Raw genomic sequence first — 15,337 nt, 5'->3', positions numbered from 1 at the left:
AATTAATGATGTCTTGGTTGTATTGAATATTTACAACATTTAAAAGTGAAGACTTTAATGTTTCCTTTTGGGCCCAATATACCAAAGTTTGCTCACGCACCGAAAATTAAATCTTTTGAGATACATGTTTTCGTTGAAGACAATATATATTTATTGTGCCAATCAAATATGGCATTGTATCAAACATTCTAATACAAGGTGGAATGGATAATTGAGTTTTCATCGGAAGGAAGCAGCTGCTAATATCCCTAAATCTTATTAGCGCTGGATGAATATATACAAGTACAAGGCTTCTCTCAACGGATTTACATCTAACACAGGCTCAAACCAATAACCATTTCACATTGCAATCATGCCATGCGGCTTGTTATAACCATCGAAGAAGAAAAGGTGTCGAATGTGTTTCATACAACTGAAATACCATAGCTCAATAGAATGAATGCCAAGAAGGCGCCCACGTGTAAAAGTACAGAGATTCCTAAGGCATGCCTAAACCTATATATAATAAGTCAATCGAACATGGCTTACACTAGCGAATCATATTATACGCATCCCGTGGGCGGACAAAACAAGAAACATATCTACGATTCCTACGCATCACTGCCAAACCTGTGTAGGAAAGGCATAAAGTGAAAGGTTAAATCCTCTGTGCCATTGCCAGAGGGATAAAATAAGGACCACAAATGGTTATTAAAACAGAAAAAATACTGATTTAAAAGGGGGCAAATACCAAATGATATGAAGATATATAAAGGGCAACATATTGGATGCAAGAAAAAAATTAAACCCATATTTAAGAATACAAACAAAAACTCTCGCCTGCAATTTCATATGCAATGTGATTATAGAGGGACACACCCCAATCGAATATTAAATAGAGCAGAATAAAATTTAAACCATTCATCCATCAATTTCTATTGTTTTCAATGACTTACTAGCATGTGTCAAATCTCCACTTTGAAAATATGATACACAGAAATGAATGTTATAAATAGTGACTTGAGGGAAAGAATATTTGCATCGATTTATATTTGAAGAGATTATTGAATGCAACAATGAAAAGTACTCCAATAATTAGATTATCATTAGTAAGCAATTTCAACCAAAGATTAATTGAAAGGTGATATTATAATAAGAGAAAATATAATCAGAAAAAATACAAGTGATTCATTAATTCATTTGGAAGGGGTGCAATCATTATAAGCTAGGATAAATTGTTATTATGACACGAGTCCAGCGAAGGAAGATTCATACAATATAAGATGAGAATTCTATGTTGTGGAAAGAATAGTGTTTGTTTTCGAGCATCAATTACAGAAGGAAGAGTATGAGTCTGCAGATATTCTTTGAGAAGGAACAAGGATTGAGCAAGCAACTAAAATATTTTCAGCGAAATCGTCATTGCACATGCAAGCATTAAACAGATTGAATAAGACAAACAAAAGCGATATGAAGCTAATCATTGAAGGGCAAGGAAAACTTTTGCAATGTATTACTATGGTGTCTCATTTTACCTTAGCATCACAGTGAACAAGACACTAGCAGATCAATCTTCGAATACCAGTCCTTTGTTACCTAGCGTTGATCAATCAATCAAGCAAAGAATTAGCGAAGCTAATTTGAGTTCCTACGCGCCTACTATAGAACCAATGACCATGTCTGTATATGCTGAGATCACAAATAGATTGCAGGCTCGCTCTTAAAATAAATGTTCTGACTCTATACAATGGAATGAGTGGGAATTTTACATTGTGGGGAGTTAATAATAACCAATGTTCCATTTCCACTTGAACCATCTTTGGAGTGGAGATGTTTTATTCTCAAATAACCTAAGAAGGCAATTTTTGATTTTAATGTCTATGGACTTTCATATGCAGATAAGCATTTCTTATACTTGAGTGTTATATTTATCTACCCATTGTAGCCTCTCTCTTACATACCATGAAAGTTAGTTGCCTTGATCTTTTCCTTTGTGTTTGACGATGTTCTTGCAGGAAAAGAAGGTTGGCACTTTATACATGCTACCACAAATTGTAAAGAATTCAATCTTATGATAAAGTTATGATCTAGAATTCATTATTCATCTAATGAAATGTTGGATAAAGTGAGTCTCTTGAAGTGAATATCCTTGATGATTGAGATTGTGAAGTATCCTCCTATATCAAGTGGGAGTCTAACAGTTCATCAAAAGCAACCTTGGACAAAGAGATGGAGCAGCTAGAAGTTATGCTTCAGTCAAACTTTTGGTGATTTTGATCATATTGATTCAGATGAAGGATACCATGTCGAGATGGATTCTCCAGTGATCATGTATGTAGGTTGGAAGGCCTTATGCTATCAGGGTACTTGTTGAACTAGGGAAGCATGACACGACTTGTTGCTAGGAGATTAGAAAGATGATATCAGATTCAAAGGGACTCTGACACTTCATCAAAGACAACCTTGTACGAGGAGGTCAAAAGATTGATATCAGTTTCAAAGGGAGTCTAACATTACCTCAGAAGCAACCTTCGACTGAAAAAGTCTACAGATTGAGAGGGAGGAGTTTGAGGTGAAATTCCTTGAAATACATTCTTCTTTGTGAGAGAGAAGTTTGAGGTTAAAACCCTTGTTCCACCCCCTAGAAGTAGCTATGGTGGGTCCACCCTCTGACTTGGTTCATGGTGGATATCATGTGAGTTACTACATCACTCTGTTGGAAAACATCATGAGAGGTGGCGACCTTTCATCAATATTTGTGTTGTGAGGTCACTATTGTAGTGTGACGATCTTAACAATGGCTTGACCTGTTATTGTAATGGAGATTACATTAAGTTGTTTTCGCAGAATGTGTTGGAGATCATGATAATAAATGTATCACGATAGACTACATTAAGTTGTTGTCCCGGAATATATCAGAGATCATGATAGTTGTCATGATGGACTACATTAAGTTGTTGTACTTGAGATCATGACTATTATTTGATAGACTACATTCAGTTGTTGTCTCGAAGTGTGTCGGAGGTCAGATAACACATATCCTTCTAGAGTATTACTTTAAGTTGTTGAGATTATGATTGTATCTAATAAACAACATTCACTTGTTGTCCAGGAGTGTGCCAAAGCTAAAATAACACATATCATTTCTAGGATATTACTTTAAGTTGTTAATATTATGATTGTTATCTAATAGACTACATTCACATGTTGTCCCAGAGTGTGTTGGAGATTAGATAACACATATCCTTTCTAGGATACTATATATCCTTTTGGTAGGCATCATGAACATGATGCCAGTGCACATACCAAGAGAATATAAGTATTATAAATATCATACAATTGATATTTCTTGTTGAATCATACTTCGGATGATATCGAAAGATGACATCTAATTTGATGGATATATGTTGATATCTCTCTAACTTGAGATAACAATCCTCCCTAGCTAAGAGGGAGTGTTAATGTTGTAGCTTTAGTCGGATTGAATTTACCTAGAGATTATCATTCTATGGTTATTGGTTAATCATCAATTAGAGAAACCCTCGTATATCTACTTATATATATTATATATTATTATTATTTATATATATATAGTCTAATTGATGATTAATTTATTACCATTGATACATGTCTCGTGACGAGACATGTCTCTTCTACGTATATTTATATAGCATTCAAATCTGCATTTGGAACACGCTGAAATAATCAGGAGTGTTATTACATTTCCAGAAATCGATCCTATAAAATTTAACAAAAAGCTCCTATTCCTTTAAAATTTTCTGTACTGGCATAATAGAATCCTAGTTCCCAAACCAGTAACTTAGTTTTTATAAAGCATCTTAGCTGTAATCAGGAATTACAAGGAAACTTGTTGTAATGAATGATTTGTGAGCATCTGTCATGAACAAAACAAGCTATAAAAAGGATTTAAGCTTTAAGAGGCAAAGCATATTTTGAAATTTTAGGCTGTTAATATGTGGAGGTTGCAGTAAGGCCAAGTGTGGCAGCCATAAATCCGTTAGGAATGTTTAAGCTTGAATTGGTGCCATTTCCTTCACAAGCAAGATCTCCTCCTATGTGTAGTTTCATGTATTTTCATAAATGGTATTCCTCCCGGTGTTGACAACTCTATGCATTACTCTAGTTTAACTTACTTGTACAATCTTCAGTTTAAAAATGCAATCAGAAATTAATGTTTTCAGCTATGTTCCATGGCATTTCCAGGACTAGGCCAACAATGATAGAAGACTTTTGTTTTGAGATAGAAGCTAGAAAAATTGGGAAATAATAAACTTAAAGATATAAAAAGTATACTAGCAATTAGACCAAACCAGAAATTGGAGTTTAAAATTTCAAAATTAAAACTAAATCAGTGAATTCAAATGAGAATCAATAAATAATGTGTCAATATTCATTGATTCAAGTATGGTGGTACATGAAAACTAAAAGATCGTCTCCTCATGTCCTCTCATTCACAGCTAATTCAGTTTCCATATGATGGTGGTCTGCAAATGAAGATTCGAAGGCCAAAAGTTTTTCCAAAATGACAAGGGGCATAAAGGTCCCCAAGACACTTCTCTTCCGACTGTGACCACTGTTTCAAGGACATTTCCTATGTCCAGAAAACATCAGGGGCAGATGGAATGTGGCCAAGATTTTTCCCCTCCCAACTGCCCTCTTTCCCAGGCATTTCCTATATCCAACAAACATCAGGAATGGCCCAAACGATATTTCGTGGCGCTACCCCTATGACCTTAGTTACTGATTCCGATGAATGAAGCGGACGCGGGATGCACGATTGTTTCCTTTTTTGGGTGGGGGATGGTGGGGGGGATGCGGATGTGTATCGATGTGTGTGTGTTTGTGTGTACAGTTATACAATGTATATGCAAAGTGTTGATGTTTTGGTAACTTTAGTAGGATAAACCTATGAGATCAAAGAGAAATTAATTAAAACGATATATATATATATATAAAATTAAGTTTCCAATTATATTAATCATATTGTTGAATAGACATGTCCAATGAAGGGACATGTCTCTTCTCTTGGTTTCCTCATATAAATACAAGGACGCTGCCATTTGGAAAAGACATACCACATAGTATGGCAGTGTTAGTACATTTGCAGCGGTCCAGAAATTTAACATGGTATCAGAGCTAGGTTGAGAAAAATTTATTTAGACAAACCAATACAAAATATTCTTTCCTCCTCATTTTCGGTGAAAAGATTGTCATTTCTAGCTTAAACAAGAAGCAATAGCTTGGAAGGAACCTCTCGAATCTGAATTAGGAAAGACAAAGATATTATTAAATTGCACATTTGAAGCCTTAGTGGCTATCTATATCATTGCAGATATCCAGTGTAGCCATATACGCTCCCAAGCAAGCTACATATGCCTAGTAATGCTTGGGTTTCTCAAAACTTTCCAGAATATCTGAATAGATCAGAACTAAAGAGGCCATAGTTTGAGAAAGTGTTTAGCTGCAGTAGTCAGAAGAAGTCATACATTTGAGTTGCAGAAATCTTATTATTGGAAACACTCTAAGATAAAGATGAATATAATTATTGTATACAAATGTTATATATTGTAAATGTTTGAACACTTATTCAAGTGTATATCAGTAATGTGATACAATGTTCTTTTAAACAAAGTCAATGATTTCTTAATTTGTGGATCAGTTGATGAACTCTCAGTTCGAGGCACATAGTAATCATGCAAAACAAAATCTCTCTCGAACCAAGTCAGTCTAAGGAAGGTGCGTGGCATCATCAAGACAATGCCAACACGAATAGGTCGGTGGAGACACATGGAAGACGAGCATGGATAAAAATTTTGGTTACAATCTCCTTATTCAGCACCCGGAGCTGCTGCATTTTACGGTGTCTTTGTTAAGGAAAAAATCCTCTCAACCTTATTCTAAATTATCGATGTTTCCCAAATGACATTGAAAAATGCCATCAAAGTGAGCAGTGATGAACGACAAAATTCTTGTTTGCGATGTCCAATGATATTTAAATTTATAGAATGATCACAAATTATGATTACCTAGTAGATAAGACAGCAGTGATAACACTGTAGTTCATATTTCAGTTGTTCAAACCGGGGAAACAGATTAGGGCATGGAGTCAAAACAGTAATAAGGATAGAGAAGCGCATTGATGGGAGAAGATAGCAAAAAGAACTAAGTAATGTAAGTATAGAAATCTCGTGCCATGTAATCACGAAGGTACCCATCGTTAATATAAGAGTATGAAGGATATAACAAAGTTAAAGACATTGCATGGATCGTGGGAGTTACAAGCAACCCACCACTAAAGCCATCATTTCCACATGTTTAGAAGTATTTGGGGGAGGTGGTATATGAAGGAATCAGGTGCCAAGTCAGCATAGGACAAGGGACTTTAAGGTGGAATGTGATATGAAGATTACCTCATACAATCATCACACCCAACACATAAAGGTAATGAGGTAAGTTATCTATATTTTGTTCAGACATTATTACTATGGAATATTATTAATATGAAATATTATTACTAGCATTTCTTGTTATTGTGATGAATATTGAATATTCGGAAACCTATTATCAATGCTCATTATTGAATAGTTACAAGGGAGTGAGATTGGAATGAATTAAGTTTCCAAAATTCTAATATTTTAAAGCATATTAGGAAATGTCCAAAACAAGGGACATATCCTTGCCTCAAAACAATAATTATTATGTTTGATAATTAAAGTAGTGTCTCTTATTTTTGTATTTTGTTACGTATTATAAGAGTTAGGTGCCTTGATCTTTTCCTCCGAGAATGTTATTACAGGAAGAGGGAGATTGAGATTTAGAGGGAGTTTGACACATATGTCTGAAGGAGCGGATAGATGATATGATTTAGTCAACCTTCAGTGATCTTGATCATATTGATTCAGAGGGAGTAAATCATGTTGTGATGGATTCTCCAGTGATCAATAAATTATACCAGTCAAGAGGATTGTGATTCATGAATATACCTCGTGACTGTGATTTTAATGGGCCTACCCCCTGTGTACATCATAAAGAAGTGACGACTTCCATATGATGTCACTTGTATTTGCAGAAGTCATTGTGAAGTGACAATCTTACAATAACTTGTATTATGAGATCAAACAAATTGAGTATATGGTGAATGTCTTGCATCTCAACATTTTGGGAGGTCATTACTCAAAGAGTACTTGGTGAATATCATTGATATTCTGGGAGGCCAATACTCTTGATATCAGATGTGATATCAAACCTTATTTTGAATACTTGGTGGATATCATTGATATTCTGGGAGGCCAATACTCTTGATATCAGACGTGATATCAAAACCTTTAAAGTACTTGGTGAATATCAAATGTCAATATTCTAGGAGACCAAGACTCGTGATTTCAAATGTAATATCAAAATGGCGGATATCTTGTGATCAAAGATATCATAAAATTTGCCATACCTAATATTACCAATGGTATAATACATGTCATGTATTTATCCTCCCTAGCTAAGAGGCAGTGTTGATGTTTTGGTAGCTTTAGTAGGATAAACCTGTGAGATCATAGAGAAATTAATTAAAATTACATATATATATATAATAAAGTTTTCAATTATATTAATCATATTGTTCAATAGACATGTCCCATGAAGGGATGTGTCTCTTCTCTTGGTTTATTCCTCATATAAATACAAGGACGTTGCCATTTGGAAAAGATATACCACATATTATGGAGTGTTAGTACATTTGCAGCGATCCGGAAATTTAACACAAAGAAAGGAAAGAAATATACAAAATTAATACATTTCATAGCTTGAAACTTCACCAATACATATTTGAATGCCCAATAACATTATAAAATATAAACCATATCAATTATATGAATATCATATACTATCTTCACAATCCAGTGCAAATCAGCAAATCATCACAATTACAAAATCAAAATATAGTTCATCATTCAATGTTTATCAATCTGAATTCGAATCATACAAAATTAAATCATTTGATGGTATGATACTCCATCATTGATCAAGATAAATATAAATGTCAATTGATAGTTCACAAATATTCAAATTGAAATAAGCCATATTCCAATGGAAATACGAAAAATCATAAGATCCAATGATCAATAATGAAAATAGACAAATTAAGTTTCAAATGAACAAATTATAATTCAATTTATTATTTATCTATATATTTATTTTATTTCTATCGGTAAACAGCCAAAGCCTTAAGTTATATTAAGATTAATGAGTATTACAAAAGTTCCCATTCTGACGGGCACTAGTAGGAAAGAACGGAGAAAGAGAATCCCCAATCTAGCCTGGAACAGTAGTCCTTTATTATACATGAATCAAAAGGGCATACCCCCGTAATTTATCTATATTATTAACATAGCATAAAATAATATAACATATAAATCAATATAATATAATATAATATCATAATATTTTCGTAATACAATAAATTTAATAATAAATATAACTATATATTATATGATAATATGAAACATATAAAGCATATTATAATAAATATAATATCTTATAATAAATATAATATATTATATACAAACTAGATATAAAATGATGCTAATCCATATGCTTATGACTTACCATACGCATCCCTACAACTTACCGTCACAAACTCGACACCTCGAATGTGAGTACTATCTCTCCCTAACTTCTCTTTATCTGTTACCATCAGCCTCCACCTCCGCCTCTGTTAACTTCTCTTTATCTGTTATCCGTTCTTTAAAACATAGGACACCGTATCCTTTTTTCAATATGTTACCATCAGCTTTTCTAACAAAGACGAATTAAATCTAGAAGTTGTGCTTGCTACAGGAAAAAATCGCAAAATGTTGAAATGTTCAGTCCGACGCATCCGGCCAGCATCCAGGAGCATCCGCCTCCGGTTCCACTCATGGGAGGCACAAATTGGTATCCAAGCCTATGACCAAAATTGGTAGGGGATGATGACAATCAAGAAAACAACTGGGATACATTACCATGCGACCGCGGTTTCCAGTCTTTCTAAGTAAATTTGAGATTTTGAAGAATTGGGTTTCTGATGTAGGATTTTTAAGCACTCCTGATTTCAGCATTCCTTGTTTTCAACAGTTATTGTTTTCTACTAATGTTAAATATTTCTTTCAATTCTCTGTTTGAGATTTCTGTTAAGTTTGAAGTTGTAATTTATAATAGATATGGCAGGGACATACTTTAGAATCTAGATCATAACATTTAGCTTTAAGTGTTTTTTCTTTTCTTGAACAAGACCAAAAACAAAAAGTGTACACCAGCTTGAAGTTTTTAGCTATTTTTAAAAACTCTCTGAGCAGTTAAAGTCCAGCACTTTTTATTCCTATTATGGACCATGGATATATTATGTCTCTTAAAAAATTAAGTTGAGCACCAGCTTGAAGAATTCTTTTCTTTTCTTTTCTTGGGCAAGACAAAAAAAAGTTACATACCTTGTCGAGCAGCAAGCAATGCAGCCTCATTAACAACATTTGCAAGATCAGCACCCACAAAACTTGAGGTGATTGATGCGACCAAAGTGCATACCATCTCTGGGTCCTCCTCTAGAGGGATTCCACGCAAATAAATAGCTAAGATCTTCCGTCTTCCATCTAAATCTGGTTCTCTAACAAACACTCTTCTAGAAAACCGGCCTGGCCTGCATAGAGCTGGATCTAGGGCCTCTGGCCTATTTGTTGCAGCAATAACAAGGACTCCTGTGTCTGACTCAAATCCATCCATCTCTGTCAATAACTGCATATCTCAAATTATAAATAAAACTTACTAAGATGATACTTGGAAATCGCATGGTAACTAACAATATAAGACACCTAAACAAAAATCAAAAGTTAGAGACAGCCGGTTGAGCAGCATTTGTTAATTAGAGTTGTATAAAAATAAAACTATACCTGATTCAATGTCTGATCACGTTCGTCATTAAAACTTCTACCCCGGCGCCCTCCAACAGCATCAAGTTCATCAATGAATATGATAGATGGTGCACATTTCCTTGCAACACTAAAAAGATCTCTGATTCGAGCTGCTCCTCTTCCCACAAATAACTCCACAAATTCACTAGCAGAGGTAGCAAAGAAAGGTACTTCAGCCTCTCCAGCCACTGCACGTGCCAAAAGTGTTTTGCCTGTTCCTGGAGATCCTATAAGAAGAACACCCTTCGGTAGCTTTGCTCCCAGTTTACTGAACTTAATGGCACCTTGTAGGCATGAAACAATCTGGAATACGGAATTGTATTGCACAACAAGAATAAGAACCATCTTTAAATGAACCATAAACCACAAATGTTCTTTTAAACTTCCAAGCACTCATTAACTTTCAACAGATGTTTGTATATCACTAGCATGGAAATGTTAAAAACAGTACTATAACACTGAAAGTATTCTGACATATAATTTAGTAACCTGAAGCTAGTCAGAAAATCAATTTCAGTAAATACTGAATGAAAATGCTTATATAGAAAAATAAAACTACACTTTTTTTGATTATATATAACTCGTACTAATATACATTACCAAGAAGTAAAGGAGGTAATGGAATAACTGCAGTTCAAAAACTTCCTTTAATGCAAGAAAGAAAATAATTATTTCCCATCCACAACTGACTGGAGTAGGTCAGTAGGACTAGAAATCACATCCAACTAAAACAGATGACATCATGACCAACATATATTCATGTCCAAAAAGGTTCTAGAGCAGTCTCACTATTTTCTTTTAGCTCATTAATATCTACAAAATGAACATTCCCTCCAAAAGTCAAGTAAAGAACAAATTATGAGATAAATGAGTGTACTTATGGCAAGGTGTTCGCAGGAATTGTGTATCTGGTTGCATAAGATGTGGTCAGCACCTTATGTAATAGATGTTCACTTTTTCAGTGGCAATACAACCTAATAATCAAGACCAGCAATAAGGATATGAAGACATCTGTGTCAAGCCTTGTCTTGAATCGCTATGATTATGACTCACTAAAACTCATAGTTACACCGCCCTGAGGGATGGGGGGACAAGTTTCCGGGACGAGGGGACAGAGGGGCCTTAATTTGGGGACGATGGTGGGGGACAAGAGAGGGGGTATATATATATGGTACTTAAATGCTAGTTATGAAAATATGTATTGCAATATAAGATATAAAGATGTAAAAGAGTAAATACTTGAACATTGCATTGAATTAGAACATTGAACATTAAACATAAATAGTCGAAACTGCAAATAGTCAACATTGGGATGTCCCCCATCCTTGATGGAGGTGGCGGAATTTGGTCGCGCAGCTAGGGATGGGGGCACGGAGTCCCCAAGTCCCTGGTGCATTGAAGTCTTCGGAACATGGGGCAAAAAGGGGGGGGGGGGGGGGGGGATGCATCCCCGTGTTACTATGCAATAAAACTGCAAACTTCACATCAAAGTGATAAACAATGAATTAAGTTATTTTATTGTAAAAAGAATTAACAATATGAATATATTGAAAACATGAGAAATATTGATCATTCCCACCCTTATATCTTAAATTGGTTTAACTTAAAAATATCCAGTTTTAAGATATTTATGTTCAATGATTATTAAGTCTATACATTTGGACATTTTCATCTAAGGCATAACATATTTGAAATTGCAATATCCATATGGCACCCCCAGCACTTGAAAAAAGCAAGCATAAAAGACTGACGGTTGGAACCAAAGAAATCTTCTCAGCATGTTTACAATGGTAGCAATAAAAGAAAATCTTGAAGATGTAGATCCTTATCCTTGACTACTTTTTCCTTACACATACTATTTACCAACCCATCTTTGCTTAATAATTTAGAAGCGAGTTTTCGAAAAGGATTAGTTTTAATGTGTAGAGTCTGCTTACCATCGTCTAAATATTTCAACAAATTGGACTTCAAGATAGCTAACAAGAAAGAATGACATCTCTCAATAAACTTGTCATAAGCCTTTCACAGTTTATTCTTGAATCTTTATGGTATAATTGGCCCCCAAAGTGGTACTGAATAGAATTTAGTCAAATGGCAAGAAAATGAAATTAGATAACTCGTAGGTGGCCTCAAAATAAGGAAATTAGGATTGATTATTCTTTCTCTAATAAAAAAAATCGAGCACTGGCATTTAACCTGATCAGCTCATTTAGAATTATTTGGCTCAAAGATATGCCTTATTTGAAACTCCCACACTTTACCCCATCTTAAGTTATTTCAAAGGGATTGCATATAAGAGACTGTACAATAAAGCTGAATTATCTAAAAAAATCTATTCTGGAAAAATTCAAATTGAAAGTTTTTTAAGCTTTGGCTTGATTTTTGCCCCATCTGGTACAGTTTGCATTCCACCTGAGGATGCAATTTTGTTACATATTACATTTATATATATGTAGATCAGCTTATTTGGTTTGTTTACTCATTTACTAACTCTTTAGATGCACATCCTTATTAAATTTTGCAAAAAATGCATTTCTAATTAGACATAAGTCATTTTTTAAATTCCTGATATTTTCCCGAGAAGTTACCGATTTATTTGTCGAGAACTTTATTTGTTGCCTTGCCGATAAGTGGCAGAGAATGAGGTTTTGAACTACGATTCATCTTATTAGATTTAAGTTATCTATGCAAATTATTATCTGGTACAGTTTCAAAAATTTCCATAGTTACTCCACTAGTTCATAATAATGACTATGTGGTGGAAACTACAACACGTGATTGCTTAAGATCTTGTAAGGATACATAGGCACATTAAATACTTAATTCACTATATAAATTCCCACAGGCAGCTTGAGCTGGCCCTCATTGTCAATCAATCAAAGGGTACAAATGCCAAGAAAATGAACAAGCAGACTTCATACAGGGCTGAGACACAAGACACAATCAAACTAATGCATTCCCAGATCGGGTACCCACAGCAAGTAGCCAACTTAAAGGCCATATAAAGTTACAAACTAACAATATATAATCGAACAATCAAAAATTCAAGACATAACTGTTTAACCTTATTAAAGAACGGTTTGCGGGACTCATTGTTTGGTCCCAATTTTCTTTAAAGGAACAGTCAGAAGAGACTCCAAACAATGCAGCCATCCTCTGTCATAAAACTCATTGCAGAAAAATGAGTCCACTCATAAAATAATCATCCCCCTCATCCTATTTGCTCCCAATTTTCTTTAAACGGACAGTCAGAAGAGACTCCAAACAACACAGCCATCCTCTGTCATAAAACTCATTGCACAAAATTGAGTCCACTTATAAAATCATCATTCACCCTCATCCTATTTATTCTATCTTTGCCAGGCAAGAATCTGGAATCCCCTCTTTTAAGCCAAGGTTGGACTCACTAAATAGCCTATCTCAGAATTGTCTCCGTCTCCCAATCTTTTTCCTGAAGACCGAGCCCTATAATTGGGAGGTAACCAAAAGGCCAAGTAATTGTTGAGTTAAAGATAAACCTGTGAATATAAAAGTGTTGAATTGAATTTATAATTACTGAGAAAATACTCTGCTCGAAATGTGAACATTCAGAAATTCCATCAGAAAGGGAAAAAAATTTCCACTGATGCTAGGCATAGACAAAGGATGGCAAATTGCTTTGGAAAGGAAAGCAAAAAGAGCTTAGAATTGCAGGCCAAGGAAGGGTGGAATAACAGAGGGTCAAGCTGGAACAATAGTGGACTCAAGAAACAGATGTGGGCAATTCCTGTAACAAGCCATAGACCAGATCTTGCCATGGGCGCCTCGAATTACAAATGGTACAAAGGGTTTCGGCCAGGCAGAGGATACACTAGGGCATAAAAGCAGAAAATCTCAATATCTCCCTGTTTCAAAATGTTAAAAGTTGTAGTTTCAGTTGAATTGAAGCATCTAGTGGATCATATTGTATATATAATAATATATGTATAGTTGCATTATATATATATATATATATACTCTTACACACACACAGATATATATATAGATAGATACAGGAGTAGATTGAAATATATTCAGATCAATTCCTGTTTTATATATCTGATATTTCATAATAATATTGCTAATGTTATCGGGCACCATCCAAAGAGTATGGAGTGTGTTCAAAGTAGCCAACACACTTATCTAAAGGAAGTATTAGTTAAGTCATGTCACGTAGGGACATGAACTTATGTGGCAATAGCCATGTAGAGTCATGTCTCTACGTGAGCATGACTCTTGAAATCATTATAAGTAACCGATCACTGCTGATAGAAAGATACCAATTAAAAAGACAATATTAAGTATATTCAAAGATTACCATTTGAAACCTTCGATCAAGCATTAGAATAGCATACTGATATTTAATCAGAAGCCTTATATGCTAAATTTAAATTATTTTGTACCATTGCATCACAGTCAATAACTGATTCAATCTACTGTTATTCAGATCAGACTCTCTATCAGAGATCCTGCAAACATTTACACAAAATCTCTCCAAAGAGTTGCTCCGCAAAATTATGCTGTTCTGGACAAATTGCTCTCTTGATCGTCTGCGACCTCCAATTCTCAGTCAAGCCAAAGACATAAAAATGGTTTCTGGCAAATTGATTCGTCAAACAGTATCAGATTTAGGATGGAAGGAAAAACTGCAAGAGAAGAGGATCTTTCACACTCAAAGATCCCGCCCATATGAAAAGACCCAAACTGCACACAATTATCATGCAATGAATCATCTAAGAAATAGAAAGTTAGTTCCACATGCAGATAAAGTCAGCCATAAAAGTTGGGCACGGCAGAAATCAGATTATAGTCTCTGGAGAAGCGATTACACAGTCCTAGTCATAAGGAATCCAATGATGGAGGCCATAAAAATCACTATAACAGCATGGATTATTCACCAAAGTGGTGTGCACAAAAGAATACGGGTAGCACACCTATAGGACAAAAGAGGAAACGTCTTCTATACACCACATTATGCCATTGGGTTTTTTCTCAATGCCACTCACACGTAGATGCCACACGGTGAATTGGAAGTCAAGCCAAAGGGTAGTTTGGCACTTGGTGAACCCTTTATTTTTATCTAGTGGCATTTGAATAGGGGTGGTACACCTACAAGACAGGAGAGGAAGCGTCAACTGGTTTCCGAGTCCAAGTCTGAGGGAGATCTATATAGAGATTGAGAGGACACAAGTGAAACTTCAAATGGGTGGCAGTGATAGCTAGGCATTTAAGGGAGAGACAGTCGATGCAATAGTAGTTGCAGGCCAGGCCACACCCATACTCTCGGGTGGTGGTCTTCCACACGTTTTATTTTCTCTACCAATTCTCTCGGGATCAACCTCATTGACCTCACCAGCTAAGACAAGGCATGCCAAGTTGAATTA

The 15,337-nt window shown here is 35.0% G+C and overlaps 1 protein-coding gene across 3 annotated transcripts in view; it reads right to left on the bottom strand.

Annotated features, from left to right (window-relative positions):
- Positions 1 to 15,337, bottom strand: part of LOC149565587 (cell division protein ftsH) — a 75,652-nt gene that overhangs the window by 17,218 nt on the left and 43,097 nt on the right. For all 3 annotated transcript variants that reach the window (XM_089819110.1, XM_089819111.1, XM_089819112.1), the window contains 2 exons: positions 9,915 to 10,238; positions 9,459 to 9,759 (listed from right to left, as the gene is read on the bottom strand). In XM_089819110.1, coding sequence (XP_089675236.1) covers positions 9,459 to 9,759; positions 9,915 to 10,238 — 625 coding nt within the window. The remainder of the gene's footprint in view (positions 1 to 9,458; positions 9,760 to 9,914; positions 10,239 to 15,337) is intronic.

This window comes from Cupressus sempervirens, chromosome 3 (assembly GCF_028749045.1).
Source record: "Cupressus sempervirens isolate cs-2001-9-10 chromosome 3, ASM2874904v1, whole genome shotgun sequence".
Lineage (NCBI taxonomy): Eukaryota > Viridiplantae > Streptophyta > Pinopsida > Cupressales > Cupressaceae > Cupressus > Cupressus sempervirens.
This window is presented reverse-complemented; position numbering and strand designations above follow the sequence as displayed.